The sequence below is a fragment of the Harpia harpyja genome, chromosome 10 (assembly GCF_026419915.1).
Source record: "Harpia harpyja isolate bHarHar1 chromosome 10, bHarHar1 primary haplotype, whole genome shotgun sequence".
NCBI lineage: Eukaryota > Metazoa > Chordata > Aves > Accipitriformes > Accipitridae > Harpia > Harpia harpyja.
In genome coordinates, this window is record NC_068949.1 from 42,323,273 (window position 1) to 42,346,227 (window position 22,955).

At 40.9% G+C, this 22,955-nt stretch overlaps 1 protein-coding gene across 1 annotated transcript in view; it reads right to left on the reverse strand.

Moving 5' to 3' along the window:
- Nucleotides 1–211: 211 nt before the first annotated feature.
- CHST15 (carbohydrate sulfotransferase 15) overlaps nt 212–22,955 on the reverse strand; it is a 48,888-nt gene continuing 26,144 nt past the window's right edge. Inside the window, exons 2-8 of the mRNA XM_052799488.1 lie at nt 19,649–20,723; nt 18,551–18,890; nt 14,512–14,658; nt 9,477–9,633; nt 5,255–5,411; nt 2,069–2,216; nt 212–853 (exon numbers count right to left, since the gene is read on the reverse strand). Coding sequence (XP_052655448.1) covers nt 663–853; nt 2,069–2,216; nt 5,255–5,411; nt 9,477–9,633; nt 14,512–14,658; nt 18,551–18,890; nt 19,649–20,236 — 1,728 coding nt within the window. The 5' untranslated portion in view covers nt 20,237–20,723 and the 3' untranslated portion in view covers nt 212–662. The remainder of the gene's footprint in view (nt 854–2,068; nt 2,217–5,254; nt 5,412–9,476; nt 9,634–14,511; nt 14,659–18,550; nt 18,891–19,648; nt 20,724–22,955) is intronic.

Consider the following 22,955-nt stretch of genomic DNA (forward strand, 5'->3'; position numbering starts at 1 on the left):
CCTGTTGTTTAGATTTCAATCATCCATTCTTACCTGGAATATAAAATTTTCTTTTACAAGAGCTATGCCTATTTATCTTGATGATATAAATTAGACTTGGAAATTTATGTAAATGCGATTATCCCTTATCTTCGTTTCAGAATTAAGGAATCATTAAAACCTTAGTGCAAGTGAAGACCATTTGTGAATATGCTGACAAAAAGAAACAAAATTTTAGGTTGAATTCAATTAAAAATTTTAATGACTAAATGACATTGATAGTTTGAAAAAATGAATGAATAACGTATACTGAAAATGAGATTATAAGCGTAATTGTAGGAAACTGATGCTAATTCTGTGTTGCAGCATCTTAGAGAAGGTTAAACTCCAACATCCCCGTGGAGAGTGTAAGACATCATCTTTGTACTAATGCTTTTCCACTCTACTCTTTTGCTGGGGTAAAAGAAGTTGCAATAAACTGATAAACAAGATGCTTTACATTCTCACAAGGAAAATGTGGTATAACTGTCGTGAAGTGTGCTGACTGAAGGTGAGAGTCTCAGCTCATCATCAATCGGCTTCTCTTTGGAATGGGAAAAAATGTAAATATCCACGCACAAAAATAGAATTTAAAAAAATAAAAACTCCTTTAAGCACTGTATTTGTGGCACTAAATTTACATATTATGTCCTCTTCCATAAAAAAGCATCATCAAAAAGAACTTGTGCCAGTTTTGTATTAAAAGGCCTATAGAAATCTCTTAAAATTGCCTTCGTTGTTGGTAGCATAGGTCCCAGGCTTCTGTCTTCAGGTCGTCGAGTGTTTGATGCAGGACTCTTTGTAATCAGAGCTTCTTGTTTCTCACTTAAAGGTCCTGTGGAAAAACAGAATATTACCTTAAAATATTTCACCAAAAATGCCCACGCTAAAGAAGACAAACGACTAAATCAGAAGGTTTGCCAAGGGAAGACAAATGGGATTTGTGTTAGCAGCGATGATGTTTCAGAATATTGAATACAGGCTTAGATTAGTAAAATAAATCACTGTTAGTAAATATGGAAATAATACATTTTCCTTTCATGTTAATTAATCGTCTTTACAACAAGCAGCACAAATCATTTCTGGCGGAAAAAATTTGGTTTTAGAAAACAACTATGACATTGAATATAACTTGTGTCCATTTTGGAGTTACAATTATTTTATACTGTTACTTCATTTTATGATGTGAGTTGTTTAATACCTGGTAGAAACTCCACAAGCCTCACTCATGTAAGCCCTTTTTTTGTTTGTTTTTGAGGTTGTCAGTAGGATCAAAGTGCTAGACAGATATAGTGGTGCCCCTGTTCCAGGGATAAATGTAAGCCCTTGACAATGTACTTCAGCAAGATAAAAATCCACAGACTTTTCCAGCATAAACCATATTCAGGAAGAAGATGCCAAGCTCTTCATCTGCTCAATCTGCTACATTCAAACTTTCTCATCATCTAGACCAGTGTTTGGACCAGCCAGACTATTTTGCAGCCACATTTTCATCCTCTTGCTACTGTCAAATCAACATTGGGCAACATTTTGTCTGCCAGCCTTTCTCTGAGGATTAGCAACAGATGTCTCAATCAACACAGCAAAAACACAATTTCCCCCTTCTCCCCGGCTAGAAATGCAACCTTTCATCATACTCGGATTTAGACTCTGGATTGGTGCATGCTGGCAACAGCATGCACATCACGGTAGCACTTCCATTTGTTTAAATTGCGTGGGATGATAGCTCTTGCACCCATGCAAGCCCATGACAAACAAGCCCCAACCGCCTTCAGAAGCAGGACTGGCTTCCGTGTGGTAAGATATATCCCTACATTCTGAATGGGTTTGATTTTTTTTCTTGATGTAGTCTTATTAAGATCTTCTAATGCCAGCCTTTCTATGGGAATTTGGGAATTTTAGTTTTGCTTGACTCCAGGCAACAAGATTAATGCATCCTTCAAGACGATCCCCGTGCTTCTACTTTGTGTCTTAATAAAGCAAAAATGACATAGAAGAAGGATAATAATGATTTTTCACACTTTTCTCAAAACAGCCAGAAGACACCTACCCAGATCCAGAAACTGGAATACCATGTGCATGGTGTATTTCACATTTGATGCATGATCCTCCAAGCGAAGAACGAGTATCTGATCTTTGTCAAAAACTGTCAGCCAGTCCAAAAGATACACAACATAGAGTCCAACCTGTAACCTTACCTGTAAGCACAAACCCCCCAAAACAAATATAAATTAATTCATCTTACAACCTTCCAGCAGTAACAAACTAACACTCATCTCTGCCTCCTGGGCAAAAATCCCAAATATGTGCTGTCGAGGAACCATAAAAAGACAATATCTGAATATTTTTTTAATCTTCCTCTTGTTTCCAGTGCAGCTTAAGGAAATCTTTGCAAATGGCCTCCCTGCTGGTTAAAGATGTGATTTTTACTAAGGGCTTGGCTGTGCGCTTGCACACAAGGTCTGCATAAAAGCACAGAGACGAGCGTACGCAGAAGGATGCTCGGCCACCTCACCTCTGCGCTCCTCCGTGCTTGGGATGACCCAGCCTTCAGAGAGAACCTGAGGGCTTTCAGCCCCTGCCTCAACAGCAGTGGAAGGGGAGATGCTCAGTCCTGCTGCCTTCTCCAGGTCCTAAGGCTGCTTATTTCACCTTGACTATCAGCTGCGCCAGATCACACTGCCATGAGTAGTACAAATACTCTGATTTGGTGTCAGGAATTAGATTTGGGTGTATTTGCTTTATCCTCTGATTGCAATCATCAGATTTAGATATAAGCTGCAGTAGCAGCGGCTGCTAGACAGTGTCTGAGTACGCAACGAGAGCGCCAGACTGTTAGACCAGAGATGTGAAAAGGCAGTTTTTCAGCCTGTCCTGACCTAATCTCTTGTTTTTCTTCCCTCCTCAATTTTACATAACAATTTGAAACATAAAAAGGGTAGTCTGGTGTTCTGAAAACTCCAACCTCCAACTGCGCTTATAAATATTTTTCTAAATCCCTTCAGGCTCAGAAGAGAGAAACATGAATCTCAAGTCATAAGCATCTTTCATAAAAGAGACTTAACATCTTCAAGTCGCATTACCCCAGAACCCATGAAGTCAGATAACAATAGACTCCCTTCTTACACTGACTCATGTGACGTACATTGACACTTAAATTCCAGTAAAATAAGCTATATTTTGAATTATTGCTAAGTCATTATTATCATAATGTATGATTCTGATGTGTGTCTTTGGCTGCTTATAACAATAAGCCTCCATATTTAGCAGATTTCTTTATACATGTGCTACAGAAGAATTTGAAAGGTCTTATTTGATTAAAACACCAGCCTAACATGTAATAATACTGGCAGGGCAGCACTCCAGCCCTCAGTCAATGCCCCAGTTCACCAAACACTGGGGCAAACGTGCAGCTTAGTGATGGGTTTTGCTTTTCTTTCTCCTGGGAGATGGAGATGAGGGAAAGGCAAGCATTGGCTGCATGCTATAGTTTGGGATTGCAGCGCTTTCCCGCATGGGCTTACAATCTTTTTTAAAGCTTTTCATCAGAAAAAGGAATTTAACTAGTACGTCCCCATAATCTTAACTAATATGTCCCCGTAATTTTCGTTTTTCTTGTGATCAGCAAGAATCTTGATTTTCTTCCCTATACAGTGTGTTGTACTGACTTCTTCTTCATCGCTGTTCTTTGGAACCAGATTGTCTCCTTCCATAAAGCTCCAGTACTTCCCCCTATACATCAAAGGCATCAGTAGAGTTTCCCAAGCCATTCTCCCCTCAACAATATCCATTTTTGCACTTTCAGTTTGATCACCCTGGCTCCGCGTGCCTTTCTCCGGGTAATATACTTTTCACTGATTCTAAGTGAGGATAAGCTGACGAACACCCCTTTCTTTACAGGTTAGCATCTATCAGCAGCGACAATGTCTATGACAGCTCTCCTTTTTCAGGAATATATTAACAAATAACAAAATAAAATTCTTCTGGCGTAGTCGCACAATTAGCAATCTAATGAGCTCACCAGGGAAAATAATCCCTACCTTTTCAGTATGGAGCAAACCATGCACATAACAGACTTTAGCAACTTGGCTGAAGAAACAGCTAAAAAAAGCCCGTTGAGGAGCACAGTTAGCATTTGTGTTTTATTATGAACACCTGCTTGTGGCTCTTTGGAAAGAGGCATCCTCTGCTCATTTTCAAAAGTATCTTTTTCAGAGGGCTGCCTAAGACAACAAATGAAGATTGGTTCTGCACCCTAAGGACGAAGATAAAAAGAGGACAAACTTTCCTTCTGGTTTTCTCTCTGCCTTTCTCTCCCCACACTGAAAGAAACGCATTTGTGCAAGCAGATGGCTGGAAAGTACTGTGATACCACCCGGCAGCAACTGGTGTGTGTGGAGGTCCTGGAGGCTATCATCAAAGACGAGGAGCTCCACTCTACCTGCCAAGGTAAGTAAGAGGAATGTCCTGTTTGCCCTACTGCTGCGGGGCTCAAGCTGTGCGATACACTCTTTTATGGCTATTTTATCGAGTGGAGGAGGCAATTAACTTCACCCCGGAGACAAAGGAGGGAAGTATTCCCTCTGAGTCCTTTACAGCCTGAGCAAATAAAATAGGATTGAATGGCAAACCGGCCTGACATGATACTTCAAGTCAACCTCTTCCATATTATTCTCCGCCCTCAAGCAAAATTTGAAGTCAGTTCTACACTAAAAATGTGAATTTTGGCATACTGAGCCTGTAATACTTCTCCACTCCCCTGCCAGCAGTTTCTGTATTTCCTTTTATCATTTTCTGATGTGCACAGTTTAAAAAAGAGAAAGGTTTTATCTAGTTATTGGTAGTCTTTTCTTGAGAAAGAATACATAATTTATTCTGATTTTGAGGCAATTCTGCACCACAAAGATCCTTGCCAGAGCTACTTTTTGGAGAGATCTGCAAAAAGCTTACACATTAAACTGTAATCTTCACTAAATGTGCTCTCCATACACTTGCACAATAGAAAGACTGTATTATTACTGTTGGCATTCATCGGGGAACAGACTGAGGAGACAGCTGAGCCAGTACATCAGCTTTTACATGCTTACATATATATTTATGTCATCTGCTTTACAAATGAAAAGGGAGAAAGTTTTATTTCTTGATGCTTATTTGCACAGTATTTTGGTATTTTAATAACCTTGACACAACGTACCATTAAACAAGCAAGGAATCAAATGTTCTTGGAAATACGTACGGGCATGGCATTGTTCAGGGTGTTGTTGTAGACACAGGCTCTCAGTGAGTAATCCAGCATGCAATTTTCAAACAGCTGCAGTGATTCTGCCACTTTTTCATGAAAATCTTCCACAGATTTATTAGCACTTGCAAAGTACAGATAATCGGAGTACAATCTGCGAATGAGATACGTGTAAGTAAAGGACAGAGGAAATGAAAGAAGATTTATTTACATGACAATGGCAATCAGTTACGTGAATCGAGGGAAAGGGTGCATGTGTGTCACATTGTGCCACGGACAGCCTGTTCAGCCAGTGACACATTTTCTATTCATTTTGATGGGTTTTGGCTCAGAGGAATGGAGTTGCTAAACAGCACCCCTGCTTTCAAGGTCAGCATCCCTTGGGAACCTGACCCTAGTAATTGTGCGAGCCAGTATTTTCTCCTGAAGGTAAATTTTTCAAGTGTAAATACTTTAAATCTGTGTTGCCTACGAACAGTAGGACTGGTCTCAGCTGACATTGGCACCCCTCTATATTTGGTGCTCCACACTGCCATGGATAGAAACAGTCCTCATCTCAAAAGCTTAAAGCCGATTTCAAAACCAACAGAGGAATGGGATGGGTTAGAAAGAGTGATTTTTATATGATTACCAAGCTGGCCACCATCAAGAGTAGGAAAGAGTCCAGATTTCCTAGTTTTTTTGCAGAAAGCTCCACCTCTGATCCTAGATTGACTTTCCATCAAAACCTTCCGATTTACAGCATTCCACCTCTTGGGTTTTTTAAGCTGTAATACTACAGCTAGGTGAAGGGTTCACATTTGTGCTACGGTCCATAGTGCTGCTTTCCCCAAGCAGCCCCACCTCGGCTTCGAGGACAGCGGGACGTGAGCCCATGCGTGTTTGCAGCTTGCAGGGAAGCAGAGCCCCTGCATCAGCTCCTGTTGGGAGCAAAAGCCACCAGCAACAGGAATTTCTGTAAGTTCCAGCAGAGGAGTATCCCCTCATTGCACATTTTTAGCGCAAGTTTTACAATTGCTTAATATCACTTAAAAAAAGGTTATCTAAATTCAAATCCCTTTGGGGAGTGGGGGTGGTGAAACAAGCCAAAACCTACAGGCAAGTAAAATATCTACTTTAGCACTAATCCCTGAAACCTTGATTAAACTTTTCCAAGATAAACATGGTTCAGAGATAAAGGAAATGCTCTGACACGGCATAAATATTAGAACTGCTGAACATGGTATTTTAACTTTTTTTTTGCATTTAGGCTTAGAAACTATGACCAGAACCCCAACAATGCCACAGGGTTTTAATTTTGTAACACTTGAGAAGGAGTCACTTCCCCAAGTGTGTTTGCAGCACAAATATTATGCCTCCATAGCACCCACCTCTCGACAAAATTCAAGAAATCCTAGATATCTTCCAGCCTTTTTCAAAAAACACAGGTGTCTAAGAAATGATCTAAAAAAATCGATTTATTTAGGTCTCATTTTATTGCTGCAGTAACCTTTTGTATTGCACTTTATTTATTTTTTAACTTCCCTAGATTTCCACAGGTACTTAAAAATTCATCATTTAATTTAGAAAGCTTAGGCCCTAATCCAGCAAAGCACTTAAGCACAGGAATAGCCCCTCTGCACTCATTATTTATGTTAGTGTTTTAAAAGAACAGGATTTTAATTCCCGTATGAAACAAATGAAGACTGTCTCTTCATTTTGAAAGGAAGAAAAGGGATACATTTGTTGGAGGATGCTTTTAAATCAATTTTTACACACTTTTTAAAAGAAAAATCATAGCGAACTGTAGAAGATGAGGCAGAGGCACCCAGCACTATCTGTAGGAATCACCACCTAAGAAAGAGAGAGACCCTGATTTTTATCCCGTTCTTCCCAGTCTGGCAAATGCACTTCAGACAGTTTTCTTTAAATGAAAAAACTCCATCTCAGAGCGGAGGGAGGGTACCAAGCTTGGACCAGACCAGTCGGGCAGACTATTTCAAAGTGATGCCCACCGGTGCTTGAGGACCACAACCACGGCATCACGTGTGTCCTCTCCCTCTGCCATGGCAGACCTTGGATCCCTCATGCTGCCCCCATCAAGGAGCCACCCCACCAGCACAGGGTACGAGGACAAGATGGGGAGAAGCTAAGGGACAAAGCCAGCTACCTTCAACTAAATGAGGCACACAACAGTATCTCCTGCTTGCAGAAAAATGTGTACATCAAGACTCGGGCTTGCCCAGCTTGTCCCAGGGATGGCAGGACTGACTGCTCCTGGCAGAGCAGGTGAAAAGCTTCTTGCTGGGGGGAAATCAGCTGGCAGGCATCACGTACAGAATGGGCCCGGCTGCAATTTTATTTAAAAGGTTTAATATGACTGCCTAGTATTTCTAATCATCCATTAAAATAAATGCATCATTTTAAAGACTTGCTGACATCTTATGGAAAACTATGTTCTTGAAGACAAGTTCTCTCTCCGCAGGGCAGTTGAGATTTTCTATGTTTCTTTCCATCTGTTTTTAATTCTGGGGACATCTGCCTGGAAATAAAACCTTTGCTGATTAGGATTTCAGCTGTTCGGGCTAGTTGAAATCATTACCCTCAATCACCTTCCACTACAATGAAATAATGGCATCATTGACACCCACCATCGCAAACCTTGACATCCTCCAAATATCCCCCGGTGGGGGATAGACCAGACCCTGTGCAGGTTAGATCAGACCCTGTCCCAGACCCTGTGCAGCACCCACGTCCTCCTGGCTACTGCAAAGCAACTGCCCTGCATCACCGATGAAGCTGCCACGGCTGCTTTTGCTCCTTGTGGTTCAGATGAGTTATCAGCAACAAGGGCACAGGGAATCATAAACAAGAAGAAACCGTTTTATCATTAATACAGTAAGGGAGATGAAGCTGACTTTTTCTCTCACCCTTATTAAAGCTGGCAAAGAGCTACACCCACATTACAGAGGGTGGTTAAAGCAATCAGGGAATTTGTCGGTAATTTACACGAGGAAGCCACTTCAGCCAGCTCTCTCGCATAAAATTACCATCTGTTAAATCCTGAGGTCAGGAGATGCCATTAGAAGTTGAGAGCTGTATTTCCTGACATGGGAGACGGGAAGCACTCACACAGCTCTGCCTCTCACCGGTAGCCACGTCCTACCCTCGGGGAAGCTCGTCAAGGAGCACCCGTCCTTGCCGGGCAGTGGGGTATGGTTCCCTGCACGAGCACCCACGCCTGCTCTTCTCCCAGCACCCAAGCTCTCACCAGAGCCTGGTCCCCATCACCATCTGCATCCCCTTCTCTTTCCTGGGTGTTGCTGGGGCTTTGCCCTCGAGCACTGACTTAGCCCAAAGTATCTGGGATATCCCCATGGAGCTACAGAGAGAAGGAATTCACACCCCGCCTTGGTCTGATCCTTTTGGACTCTGCCTCCGTCCCCTCCACGCTCCCCGTTACCCTCATCATTATCACCCTCCTTCAGAGGACACAGTGGAAAGAAATGTGCCAGAAATCTGGAGGAAGACTGGAGGGAAAAAATAAAATGCGAGTGGAAAGAAGGGCATTCCTGGTTAACACAGTGGAGAACCATTCAAGAACAGCCCACAGCTTCAGAAAAGCAGAGCCCTTTCGCTGCAAAGTCAGGACAACCAAGGATGAACTCCAAAGTAGCTGTTGGCTGCGTAAGCTAAAATTGTCTAGTGAAGATTTAAATGAATGTTGCACCAAACATTTTTTAAATTAAAAAAAGTTTGTATCATTTGCTGACTCTGGAGCTATTTGCAATCTTTTAGTCATTTTCAACAGTATGCCCCTTGAAGACGTAAACCTTATTATTTAACATGAATTGAAGCATTTCACAGGACCACTTATGCTGAGACCTGTAATATAGTGCCATACGCTGTCTAGTCAGCCCTGCTGAGAACCAGGGCTTATTAGCTCAGGTAATAGAGTTATATTGCATTTGGCAACATATAAATCCTTTTTTTCAGAGAAGCTCATAGATCCATGCATGGCACTCACTGTGGCATTTATACTCACATGCTCCTCTTTAAAACACTATCACAATTACATAAGCCAAAATACACAGAATAAACCCCCTTGGCAGCTCTCCTCATAAACCAAGTACCTGTGTCAAATACCACGTGAACATTTATTTGCATCCAAGAGAGCGAGAACAAATAAAATTATTATAGTAAGAAAATTTTCTTGCGTATTTAGCAACGTGATCCTTACCTTTCAACAGGGTCTCTCAGCATGATGATAAGTTTGGCATTCGGTTGGAAGGCATGGATAAAATCCTGTATTAAGAAGGGAGGTTCTCCTTCAGTACTGTTGTCATAAAAGAAAATCCAAGCGTTGTTGTCCCACATCGTCGAGGCACTGGCCTCCCCTGGAAATTAAAAGCATCTCTGCTAGTAACTCATTTCATTCTTTGTATTGGAGTGGATATCAGCTGAGTTTTGAACTCATGTAGACTGATTAAAACTGACTCTATTAATTTCAACATACTTTGGTTCTTGCAAATTGATCAAGTTAATGCTCCCCAGAGCCAGATTAATCACACTGCCTTGTACCTTTGTCAATGTAGTGATGGTTAAGGCACGTTTTATGTAATTCCACCTGAAATACTACTGTCCACTAACCACACTGCTTCCTGTTAGCGGTTAACACATGCAAATATATTTGATCTGGGCTGGAACAGACTGCTCAGGGTTTTGGCCCACCCTCCAGCGAGGAGGCAGGAGCTCATCGCTGCCGAAGACCTGCCGTGCTCTCTGTAGCACCCCAAGGGCTGGTTGTAATGCTCCTGATCTCAGAGAAGTAACTTGCTAACAGATCGTACAATTTGACACAAACTAAAGAAAAAAGCGGAAACCGCCACTTCAGCAGATCAATAAGGTTTAGAACATAAACGGGAGAGTCGGTGAGCACGTGAGGACAGGCTGAGAGAGTTGGGGTTGTTCAGCCTGGAGAAGAGAAGGCTCTGGGGAGACCTTAGAGCAGCCTTCCAGTACCTAAAGGGGGGCTACAAGAGAGATGGGGAGGGACTTTTTACAAGGGCCTGTAGTGATAGGACAAGGGGTAATGGCTTTAAACTGAAAGAGGTAGATTTAGATTAGATATAAAGAAGAAATTCTTCACTGTGAGGGTGGTGAGGCACTGGCACAGGTTGCCCAGAGAAGCTGTGGCTGCCCCATCCCTGGCAGTGTTCAAGGCCAGGCTGGATGGGGCTTGGAGCAACCTGGTCTAGTGGAAGGTGTCCCTGCCCATGGCAGGGGGTTGGAACTAGATGATCTTTAAGGTCCCTTCCAACCCAAACCATTCTGTGATTCTATAGGAAATATATAAAAAAAAAAACCAAAACCTGCACTAACGAACTGAATTGTGCCACTGCGGTTTGAAATACCCCTTTTTGAGAGTTACCCATTATCAGAGCTTTTTTATATAACTACAATTATTCATGTAGATTAAGTCAAATATAACTACTTACTATTAGACAAAAGGTCTATAGAATAAATAACACATTTGGTTAAATGCCAGAATCTGACATCCTTAGTTTCTAAAGAAGCTTACTCTAAATGTAATGCTACAGGGAGAAACACAGTTGGTAACATCTCTGCCAGAACAAGGTATACGATGCTTCAGCTGCTAAATAAATGATCTGATACGATGTTTTGAACTGTGTAATCTTCCCCATCTTTTTAAGTAATACTGGCATTTATGTGGCACACTAGCATTTAATAAAACATATACAGAAGCTTTTTGGAAACTTCCACTCTTTGACAGTCTAATGAGAGCTAATTCTTGTTAATGAGGTTTTTTGAATCAAAAGGAATGAGATGAAAAAATAATAATGTTGTAGGCTTATAGACTTGCACATGATTTCCCTTCCCCCCCCCCCCCCCTCTCCTGGGAAAGTCCAATAAAGATTTTAAAAGATGGCCAAAACTCAACATGAAAAAGGTACTGGCTCCAAACTTCAGCTTAACATAATGTGATTCATTAATAAAGTCTGGGAGTTGTTAGAAAACACATTAATCTTCTGTCATGTTCATTTTGCCTCTTTTCAGAAGGAGGAGATCAGGTCCACTGGCTAAAGCTGGGTGTCCACAACAGCTCTGCTTTTCCATTCTAAATTAATTAACCAAAGCACTGCCTAATCATCGGTGGGCTTTGACTTGTCAATTAAAACTCAATTAGCCCAGCTCCCACACTGGGTGAAGCAGAAACACAAAAGACTAAATATAGGACAAGAGCTGAGATAGCCGTACCACAAAAACATCATGCAGCTATTTCTGCGCTATCAGAAGATGGTGTAATGCAAATGGGTGCGAGCACTTGCATACACGGATTTACAGAATAGCGCGTTCCAGGGATGAGAGCGACCTTGGAAAGTCACTGCTACATCTCTGTGACAAGAACGGCTAGACTTAAACTGCTCCCTCAAAAATGTTTGCCTAAATCATGCCAAAGATTAAAGTCTGTGACCTCATCAAGCCACCCATTCCTCTCTATAAGATTTTCTGATCTTGCTTCATACCTCTCTGCTCTGTAGACCTCTGATCGTATTTGGTGCTCTATCGGATTTATTCCAATTAGCTCATATATAGTGAGCAAACCTAAGAACATCCGCTTACACGTGTGTTATCAGAACTAAATAAAATCAGTGCATTTACACATAAATGGGCAGATTCTCTTAACATCATGGACCAGAACACTCCATAGACATTGTTGGATCAGCCGCCACCATCGAAAATCTGCAGGCAGCGCACGAGCAAGGGAAGATCACAGGCACACAACGGAATCACGCTAATGCATTAACAGGGACTCAAGGTGCTGCTCTAATGCAGTCACGCCAGGATAGCCTGGGTTCAAGAAGGCCAATCTTCCCAAAATGAGATGACTCTCAAGAATTAAGGGGGGGGGGGGGAATAAAACCCCCCCATCATTCTGGTCTCTGCTGACTCTTATAATTTTAATTTCCTGAAGCAGCCAAAAATACTCCTGACAATTTGACGGCAGTCCTTTCTGGTTTGTAATACAGATTTAATATCTGCAAAGAGAACCAGCCATACTAAACATGAGATAAATTAATCAATGCTATAGTAATTACGTCAAATTACTGCAGTGCAACCAAAAATACATTAATTTTCTTATGAACTTAAAGAACATAAGAATTGCTAAATTGCCTAAGGAATAGATGTATAACCTCTTTACTCAGTCATTAGCGGATTAAAATCATACTGTGTTTTCACAAGACATTCCTCTGAATTTATCCTATTAATGATCACAAATAAACAAGGCCTGCTCAGAATGCCTCAGGCTAGATCCCCATTGTCCTCTTTGGTTCATCTCTAAGAGGATGTTGGTTTTGGGGGGAAAATGCAATTATTACCCACTAAGTATAATATACAGAGAAGCTTAACTTTTCAAAATAATGTAACATGATGAACTACTGAAATGTTTGTAGTCTTAATTTGATTTTTTCTTTCTAGTCATCTGAAATAAGAAAATGGAGGATTCCAAGCAAACCTGATATTCACACAGATTCATTTCAGACTACCTAGCTTTGTTTTGTTTTTTTTTTACCAAGGTCATAAAAGACTGACTTAATGAGTATAATCATTCAGGACTTTTCCTGTAAACTTAATAAGAAAAGCGAACAGAACCTTAATGAAACAAGAAATGAGACTACAGGAAAAAGAAACACAAAGTGAACTCCAGAAAAAGCTGTAACAGGAGGTAAGTAATCAAAGATGTACGTTGCCAAATAGATTAGTGAATTTAATTAGTATAAGCACTTCACCCATGAAAGGACAGGAGATATTATTGTAAGTAGGAGGAAAATCTGCAGATGTCCTTGATGGCAACATTTCTTAAGACCCCATCTTGCAAATTTTGCTCAATGTTGAATATTTAATAAAGTGAATGATACACTTAAATGGAGGCTGAGGAAGTATTGAACAAATCTAATTACAGCCAAGTCTCTGGTTTAAACAACATAAGACATTGCCACCAGTTCATCCATTCAACAATAGGTTAATTTTTTTGGTTAGAATGAGGCCAAAAAAAAGGTTATTCTGAGGACATTCCCTCTGAGGGCAGGCAGCAAAAATCTTGTCTCTATTTTCTGTAGAATAGTGACTTCAGGCCTACTTGAAAAATCTCTTTTCACCAGGGAACCGTGTCTTGCACAACTAGTATTTTCATGGAATGTGTCTGGTTTCCCAGGGAAATTTTGAGGTGACAGAGTAAGACTGGTAAAATACTCTTCCTCTCAGTTTTCTGGTTTTGGCAGACAGCAAAAGCAGAATTAAGAAATTTCTGCTGACATTCCTCATAGGCACTGGAAACCGATGGCACCATGGACCACAGTGGATGAGCACGGTGGATCCACCGCTGCGTGTCATGGAAAGCAATCCAGGGATCCCTCTCTAGACCCCAGTCTTCCATAAGGTACAATACAACCGTGAAACCATTTTTAATGCTAATCAGGTGATTTAATATCAACTGAAACTGTAAGATTATCTTCAAATAGTATCCTGTACTGTGCCTCTAGGTTCCACGCCTGAAAAGAAATACAGCACAAGATAGCTTCAACTTGACTCTCTATATTCCGGCTCCTGAAACTTGCATTATCATTGCTGTTAACAAAGCAGCTCAGGAGTTTAATCGTATTTATTTCGGTCCACCATCGACTACATAGGGATGGTGACATAAAAAATGGTGGTCCTTCTTCCTACCTGTATCTTACGTTGGAGCTTGAGAAGAGCTGTGCTGCTATCGTGGAAACTGTCTCCAGTCAGCTACAAGATTTCTACAGCACCCATTGCATGTTGTAATACCACAATTAGTGTGTTATCCCAGACACATTGCTACAGCATTTGAACCTGAACCTACAATCCTGTCACTACAGGCAAACCCCTCGTAATGAAAACAAAATGAAAACAACGTTTGAAGGAGTCACCAAGGTCATTCTCACTCTTTTTTAAAAAAAGATTTAATTAAATGCTGATGTTCATCAGACATTCATTGCTTGCTCAGGCATTTTCTAAAGATAATCATAACTTTTTAACAAAGCAAGTAACCACCCTCCAGGAAAAGGCAAGAACTTCTGCACTATCCACACACACCAGAGAAAACCGACGTCAGGGGCTCTGTGCTGTGAACCATTCGCACGTGGGGAAATGCCCTTCTCATGCCTCAGCTATCAATGCTACCAACCTGGAGCTACAGAAACATATTTCAGAGGCTGTATTTGCCCTACCAATTATGATGTTGTTCATCTTGCCACGCTCTTTTGCCGCTTCGCTCTGCAGCACACCCTGAATCTGATGTGCTGCTAAGTCAAACAGATCAAGGTAATCTTCCACTGGGTAGCGATCATGAAATCCATCCCTCAGACGAATGATTCCTAAAAACAGCGAAAAGAGAGGAGTTAAAAAATAAATAATAATAATAGCAGGGCAAGATTAACCATGGGTGTAAACCAAGACGGCTTCATTGACATGGCTGGCACTGAGCCAGCTAACGTCAGCGCAAAATTGGACCGATGAAGTGTAACACTCAGATAAAAGTCCCAATAATGAAGTAGCTGAGATTCGAGATACTATACGATTAAGCCATAAATTCAGTGATAGGAAATATCTTAAGTGTTCTGTTTTATAGTTCCTGCATGAATAGCTTGCATTTATTTTTTTCTAAATTTAGCTTTTGGAATGAATATAAAAGACCAGATTCTGCTTTCATTTGCACCAATATAAACTGAAGTAATATTGGACTCCCACTAGATTTACTGTATTGAGAACAGACTCTGATGCCAAATATGCAAATCAACACGCACTTATCAAAATCAGAAAACTGGGAAATCATTTGTTTTGTCTTTCACAAGTACAAAAACAGAGCTCCACGATAATGCCTTATTTTTCTCCTCTCCTTCCCTACATCCCAGGGTGTGTTCACTATCACCTTCTTCCCGCATTTTTCAGCATCTTGAGGCACATCTGTGATTTTTATACTCCTTTTTCCACTCTTCTTTCCAAATCTAGTCTCACTTCTCCGCTGTCTGTACATGCTCCCCATGTCCATCTTTGTGTTCTCGCTTCTTACCATACCACAAGAGAGTTTCTCAAGCAGGCAGTGGTCGAGGACACTATTGTGAAGGCAACAGAGTAGGAGCAAAGCTACGAGTATAGAGAAGGACTTCTCAGCTTTCCCTTTCTTGTTCCTGCAAGGCCAATAATTATCAATTATGTGAGAGAAAAGCTCAGCAAGGGAGTTCTTTTGTCCACTCCCTCTGATTTTCCCCTTTAGGAAAGTAAGATTTAATGAGGGTAGAAGAAATCTCAGCAGTGTATTTTGATTTGTTTTGAGGGGAAAAAAAGAGTATAAGCATGGTGCTACAGACTGCCTTGGTTTGTTGCCATGCCACTCATGGGAATAGAAATTGTGGCTAAGAGCCAGGAAAGAGAGACAGTCAAGCTGGGACAAAGTCCTGTAGAACATCAACCACCCCAGCAAAACGGGAAAGTGGTGATTTGCGAAATGGGGCCTCCCCAGGAGGGCTGTTTAGCTTCAGCTGAAATTAGTCAGTCTCATAAAAACCCACTGAATCAGAGGATGCCATAGAACAAAGAGACTTTCTTGTCCAGATAAATGTTACAAACGAAACCAAGTTAATAGCCAGGAGCATAGGAGTCATATCCACTAGCTGGCTTATAAAGGGGGCTGTCGGTTTCACTTGCTAGCCTATTTGTCATATTATCTTTTTTTTTCTTTTTTTCTTTTTTTTCTTTTTTTTTTTTTTTTTTTAATAGTAACCATTAGCTAATGTACTGTTAAGGCAGAATGAAAGGACTGAGCCACCAGGAGCAAACTTAATCTTTCATTCTCAATGGCAGACAGCCTGCGAGATTGGAAGGTCGTCTCTACGGGTCTCCCTTCCATGAGATCACAAGCTCTGCAATTTTTCCTCATTCTTCAGCTTTACCAAATAACTTCAAAACATTTAATTATGCAAAGAATGTTCTCTTCAAGGATCTGCACTTGATCCCCAGAGGCTGACCACAAGACCGTGCGAGTGGAGCATTTGTGAATGCCAGCACAGAGATAGGAATTCATCCTTGTTCTCAAATTATATGCACTCCAGCCTGATTTCTGACACTCTTCTCCCTGTTTGGTAGGTCCACTTCTGAGCTTTAGTGAGTCCAGTCTTGCTTTAGTGAGTTTGGATGCACTACCTCCTCCAACATTAATTCCAAACATTTATGTTGAGGCTAACGTAGGTGTAGAGAACTATTTAGTATAATGGATTTTAGCTTAACATATCAGTTCGGTTTAGCCTTTCCTGCCAGCAGTCTCATGGAAGACATGATCCTCCACAGGTGGTTTTGCTGCCAGTCCCTGCATCTACACACCCAGAGACCAGCAGAACAGCATTAGCACTGGAAGGTGTCCAAGTCCAAAATCATGTTTCTTCACTGATCTGACTTTTCACCTTCAGGTCAGGAGGCAATTCTTATCATTTGTCTTCAGTCAGCCACTGACTGTGATGAACGAGTTCATCGATGAACGATGAACCCCCTTCTCATGGGGCTTCAGGAAATACCACGATGCTTCTCGTTTGGCTTTGTCGGACTCCTCAATTCACACTGGTACCTCCAGTATCTCCTAAACTGAACTAAATTATCTCAAAAGCAAAACTGTATTTTCATCATATTGCTTTAACTCTTAATTTATACCAAACATTTAGAAAATGTCTAAAATACTTATTTTAGCCACTTTCTTACGGCATTTGCGAAGGAAGAAAATACAAACTCTTAAGAACACAGCAAAATCATGAAATCCCAGTTCTGTGGCTGAGCCCTCCTCTTCACCGAGCGGCGAGGAACAAAGCCCTGCCTGCAGGAGCTTAGAGGTTCTTCTGGGCTCCAGGGCATGGGGAAGGGAGATGGAAACGACAACACCACATGCAGGAGAAAAAGAATTGAAGGTACGACCCCAAAATAAAGAACAGAAGCAGCACTGAAGGTGTCCCGGTCTCAGAAAGTGTCATTCCTTGTTAGCCACAGCAGTTCATGAGAAGAGACAGTTTCCCATTTCAAGGAAGCTTAGAAAAGCAACAAAGGAAAGTAGTGATGCAAAGTCCTCATCAAATGATCTACCTCACAGCGCTAGGTTTTCCCTTTTTCCAAAGGCAGTGCCTGCAGTAAAGCAACAGCAAATGAGAAACAGAAGTGAAGATGTCACCATAAAATAACCAGCATCTTCCTCTTGGGAATAGTAATATCACTGAAAAGCCTGTGATCTTTGATACTGAAGTCATGTAAAGTGAGGGCATACCAGCACTTAACAGCTAGACCCAACAGTGGGAAAATCCAGAGCCTGGGTGGAATACAGCAAGCGTTATATGCATCCGCATTTAAAGGAAGGCACTAAGCACTCAGCAGAGTCAGGAATTGAAAATGGGTCTTCTGCGTCTCATCTAGTCTCTAACCGCAAGATTGACCTTCCTTGGCACCCGGGGAAGAGAGAACAAGAAGAACATAAACACTTCAGATGGATAAAATGATGCGCTCAGCCCCACTGCCCTCAGACACCCTTTGAAGGTACAATCATGAGGGGTGGACGCATTTTGCTCCAGCAGGCCATAACCTCAACTATTCAAGTCTGCCTTCAGAGACGAAGGGTCACTTCATGAAATATTGATGTCACCCAGGCAAAGAGCATCAAAAATATGTGCAGGTTCCTCAGCGTGAGTGAGCTTTCTCATGCAGAGCATCTCTACTGCTCAGTGCTTGACTAAAGCTGCAACACTAACAAAGCTCCTACCACAAAGCACAGTTGTTTTTATGGAACCGTAAGGACTGAAGCCACCACATTTCAAATACTGACCCATCATTTATTCTTGTAAGAAAGGCTTTACAGAATTTTGCAATACAAAACTATCACTGCTATTCTTTAAATCTCCCATCACAACCTAATAGTTCCTTTTCCTGCTTTCACAAATTCACAGGGTTGGTTTTATCTAGTGTTTTTATTTTTTTCCCAGATTTTCCAAACCACTGAAAATAAACCAAATGAAATGTGCATCATCTTGAAAAGTTTAACCCAAAACATCGTTAAACAAAAGCAGGCTGGAACTTACCAAGCATACATCACCTGGATTTTTCAAAAATATTAACTTCAGTGGTTTCAAGGTAAGCCAATATGGAGCAAATCCATAAACTTCAACCCAAATATATACAAGAAATGTCAAAGTTTAATAGACACAGCTCGCCTGGATACCAGGGGACACGTTTACTCACCAAACCGTTTTCTTGTCCACCAGTGTGGCTCTTTGATTGCTGAGAAGCGAACGTCAGGGTGCAGCCTGAGCCGGTCGTACAGGTCCGTCGTCCCACACTTGGGCTGGCCAATGATGTAGAAATGGGGGAGACAGCGCAGGCGGTAGTGTTTGTCCTTATAATGGTACAAGTGGTTCCAAAATACCTTCCTGAGGTAATCAAATATGGTTCGAAAGCGCTTTGAATACAGTGCATAGGAGTTTGTTGCATAAGGATCTGTGGTTGTGTTTCCTTTGTACTCCTCATACCAACAAGGATTCTTGCTATTTGGAAGGAATTTATTAGGAATTACCGAAAACATCTGCAACATAAAGAACAACAATTTCAGTCAATGCAGCAAAAAATTGACAGTTATACTTTTCCAGCTTAGCACAGTAAGAGAACACAATAGACACACTATGTGGACATTTTTAACCCTTATTTTTTTAATGACAAAGTTGACCTAACTTATTTCTTCTGATGACACCAGAACAAAATCCTGTACAAACAGTTGGACTGGGAGAGGAGTACCTTTACAAATCCTTTAATTTTAAGGCCAGAAAGGACCTCAATAATTCCCCAGTTCCCCTGCAACCCCAGGAGTTATTTTTTAAGGTCAAACGAGTAATACTCAAATCAAATTAACTTCCAGTTTTTAATGCTGAAATACAAGGTTTGCAATGACCGGATTTTCAGGAAGGCACACTGGTATTCAGTTATTAGAAAGGCTCTTTTCTTATTTATCATTTAAGGTGACTGGCAAATCTAAGTCAGAATGATTTTGCATGAGACAAGGTAAAAATTCAATGAGATCGTACAGCTATCGGAAGACTGTCTGATTTTTTGTTTCAGATGTCAAGACCATTTATATAACCCATCTATTTTGCCCATGACTCAGAAGGACGTGATCTACAAAATCAACTTTTCAGCTGGTTTAAATCAAGAGGCTCTAGATGGTGTAAATCACTGTATGAACCTCTGAGCAGTTGCATTTTTTTTAATCTCAGTAAAAGATTGACCCAAAAGTCTTGAAATAAGCGAGTATACAGCAGTTTAAGACACACTTCAACTCATACTTACATGTGGCTCTTGTTTCCTCAGCTCTTCTAAATCAGGGCGCTGTCTTGTCATAAACTCTATCTTTGAAGTAATAGTGTCAATAATTAATTTAATGCTTGGATAATCCTTTACATATGAAATATTCATTTTAGAAGGCTGGTAATGGTCTTTCATGTCACTAAGGCTTTCATTGTCCATTAAGCTTGGATTGCTAGCAAAAGCTCCATAATGGAAGGGAGACGGTATTAACAACAGGCCATGTTTGGCTCCAGTCAGTATGTAGGATGCCATCACTAGAGTCATTATAATCAACCCAAATATTAAGCTGCATAGCTTCCCCTTCCTTAAGCAGAAAAATCCATTCCAGCTTTCCCTGTGATCAGTCCTTACTTCCAAAACTGCAAGCAACTTCATCTGCTTGCTGTCAGTGTACAAAGGGATCTTATTTTCTCCTTTGCAAACAGGACACTTCTGGTTATTATGATTAGGTCCACGGCATCTGAAACACTGTCTGTGCAAGTCATTTGGTAATAAATGTATGCAACAATTAATGCAATACCTCATATTATTACTGTTAAACTCCTGTATTAATGAGCCAAGCACAGCCATAAAAATGTTTCTGAAGCATATGAGTCATCTTCTGTAAGTCTGAAATTATTTAATTCCTTGAGTGATTCTATGACTACTCAGCAACGCAAAAGGACAGGTTCAAACCAGAATAGGTAAAAGCACTCAAAAAGTGACATAAGTCACAGAAAGGGGAAAAAAAAAAAAAACCCAAACACAAAAATACATGTACTGTGATGTGGTTTCCAAGAATTTGGCTCAGAAAGAGGAATGTGGTGAAGTAAGAATCAGCTACACAACTGGCTCAAGTTTTTCCCATTGAACAAAATGAGAAGGAAGAAAAATTGTTACGTAGCGTGAAAATATGCAAAAAATAAAAATAACTCATTGTCCTCTGATTTATGCTGGAATAGGCAAATATGGGTAGAAATTCCCAGGTATTCTTAAGACAAGCTGGTTCCAAAACAGACTGCTGCTACTGGAAGCTTCATCTTCCCAGAGACAGTTTCAAAGATTTGCATTGTACAACCTAAAGAAACAAAAACATATATATAGATACACACAGAACAGCAGACATAATATCTACATTGACCTTCATTCAAAGCCATAGCAAAGTATGATCTACCACAAGTAATTTCACAATGCTATTTGAAAGATGTCTTCTATTTGCCAAGTATATTAATTGCAGCACTCATGATATTAAACCCAGGAAACATTTGGCTTCAAGTTCACGGTGAGCTGCCCTTTCTTTTCATTCACCCATCTGCTCACATCAACGAACAGTTGCTACCACAGGTAATGCTACACGACTTTCCTCAGCTGCTCACTAACCTATCTAACAGATCTTAATCTGCTTTTTGTATATAGAAGCATTTTTGGACAGTGTCCAGTAACACAGGTTTAAATATTTACACTCTATCTGTACATGGGGACCTTAAATTAACTGTCCTGAAGTGGGCTAGGACCCTAGTTAAGAGAACAAGGCAGGGATAAGATAACAGTCTCCTTCCAAGCATATGAGACAAAAAGCCAAAGAAAAACCCCAAAAGCCAGAAGTAAAACATTCAGCAAATTGAAGGGATCAAATAATAGACACGAGCGAAAGCTCATGACAGAATCTCTGGTTTCTGGACCAAACGATTCTGGGACAAGAGTAACCACCCGCGATGTACTCCCAAGTCACCAAGATGCTTTCAGCACTGCTAGCCAAATGTGTTTTGAAAACACAGTACTCACTAAAAAATGGCAAGTTGGGTTACTTAAATGAAATGCACCATCAGTACTGCAACTTCAAGGCAAGACCCTGGATCCAGCAACTCCTCTTAATGGTGTGCACTTTGGTACCGGAGAGGTCGTGCAGAAAAGGCAGGCGTGGATGTCCCCTTGCTCCAAGGCAGGCACCGTGGGCAGGGACCTGAGCCCTCGAGTGTCCCGTGAAGGTCTCCACATCCACACAGACCAGGGGCTGAAGGACCCTGTGGCACAGGGTACGTGCCATCCTCCTTTAAACTCTTCAACGCCATGGCTGCTTACAGCCAAAAAGTGACCAGAGCTCTTTAAAGTATTTATGTCAAGCTTTGGTCTTGGTTTGAGCATGTCCGTGCTTGGCTTTCCAGGCAGCATTCAGAGCAGAGACGCTTAAAGTCACAAACAAGTCATCAGCTTAAGGATGGTCTTAATTAAAGCATATTTATGCATAGTTCCTCTAGAATTTCTGTTTTCATGGTTTATTAAATACCTTACTGGAACTACCCACATTTTAAGGTCAAAATCAACTCTCTATTTTGAGAAGCCAGATTATCAACTCCAAAAGTTCACAGTTAACATACCTTCTTCTACATACTAGAAAATTAGCATTTTTATTTTCTAGAATTACTTTTCTGGAGGAACTAAAGACAGGAAATATTTTAAAACAAACTTGAAAAGTCAGAAGCAAAACAATAAACTGGCATAGGATGAAAAGGAAAAGAAGAAGATGGGGAAAACCTAAGGGACAGTAGCTGGCTCTGACATATATGGCTCTGACAGGGAACTTCTATTTTGGCTTTTGTCACCTGCTAAAGACAGAACTTCCCTTTAGCCCCTGGGAAGGAAGATACCTTAAGGCTCCGGTGCCATGATGCTCCTTGTCCATCCCAATGTAGAGACCCATGAAAGCAGCAACCCAGTTCCCCTCTCAACATCTCCATTTCCTCAGCATCACCCCAGGACCTGGTCTGCCGCAACCCACTTCTCAGCCCTTCCACCGACAACCCCAGTATTAACCCGAGTAATTACCCTGAAGGTTCAATACAAACAGTTTTAACCATATTGTGACTAAGAGGCTCGATATTGCCTCTGAAAAACAGAAATAAAGGACTGTCCCTTTTGTGCGAGGTCAATAAAGGGCATACGGACTCCACGCATAAAACGTAACACTTTATTGCAGATAAAAGCAGCAGGTGAAGGAGTTGGAAGAATTCAGGAGCACAACTGCTTTACCTGAACAGAACGATATCTTTTGCCCAGAGGACTATGGATGATGAAATACTAATAAATTGAAATTATTTTTCAGATTAAGTTAATCTGTGTTATAATTAACTTCACTAGACCAGAGAACCTGCTCATTGCGTATGGGATGTCTAAAGGTCTAACGTTCACTTTTACTACTTAAATAAAAATGCATTTCCAAGTCACCTTAATCAAAATATAAAAGAGAGAGATGTTTGACAATTCACACTTATGAAAAATTAGTGTACTATCAGAGTAACACACAAAAAAT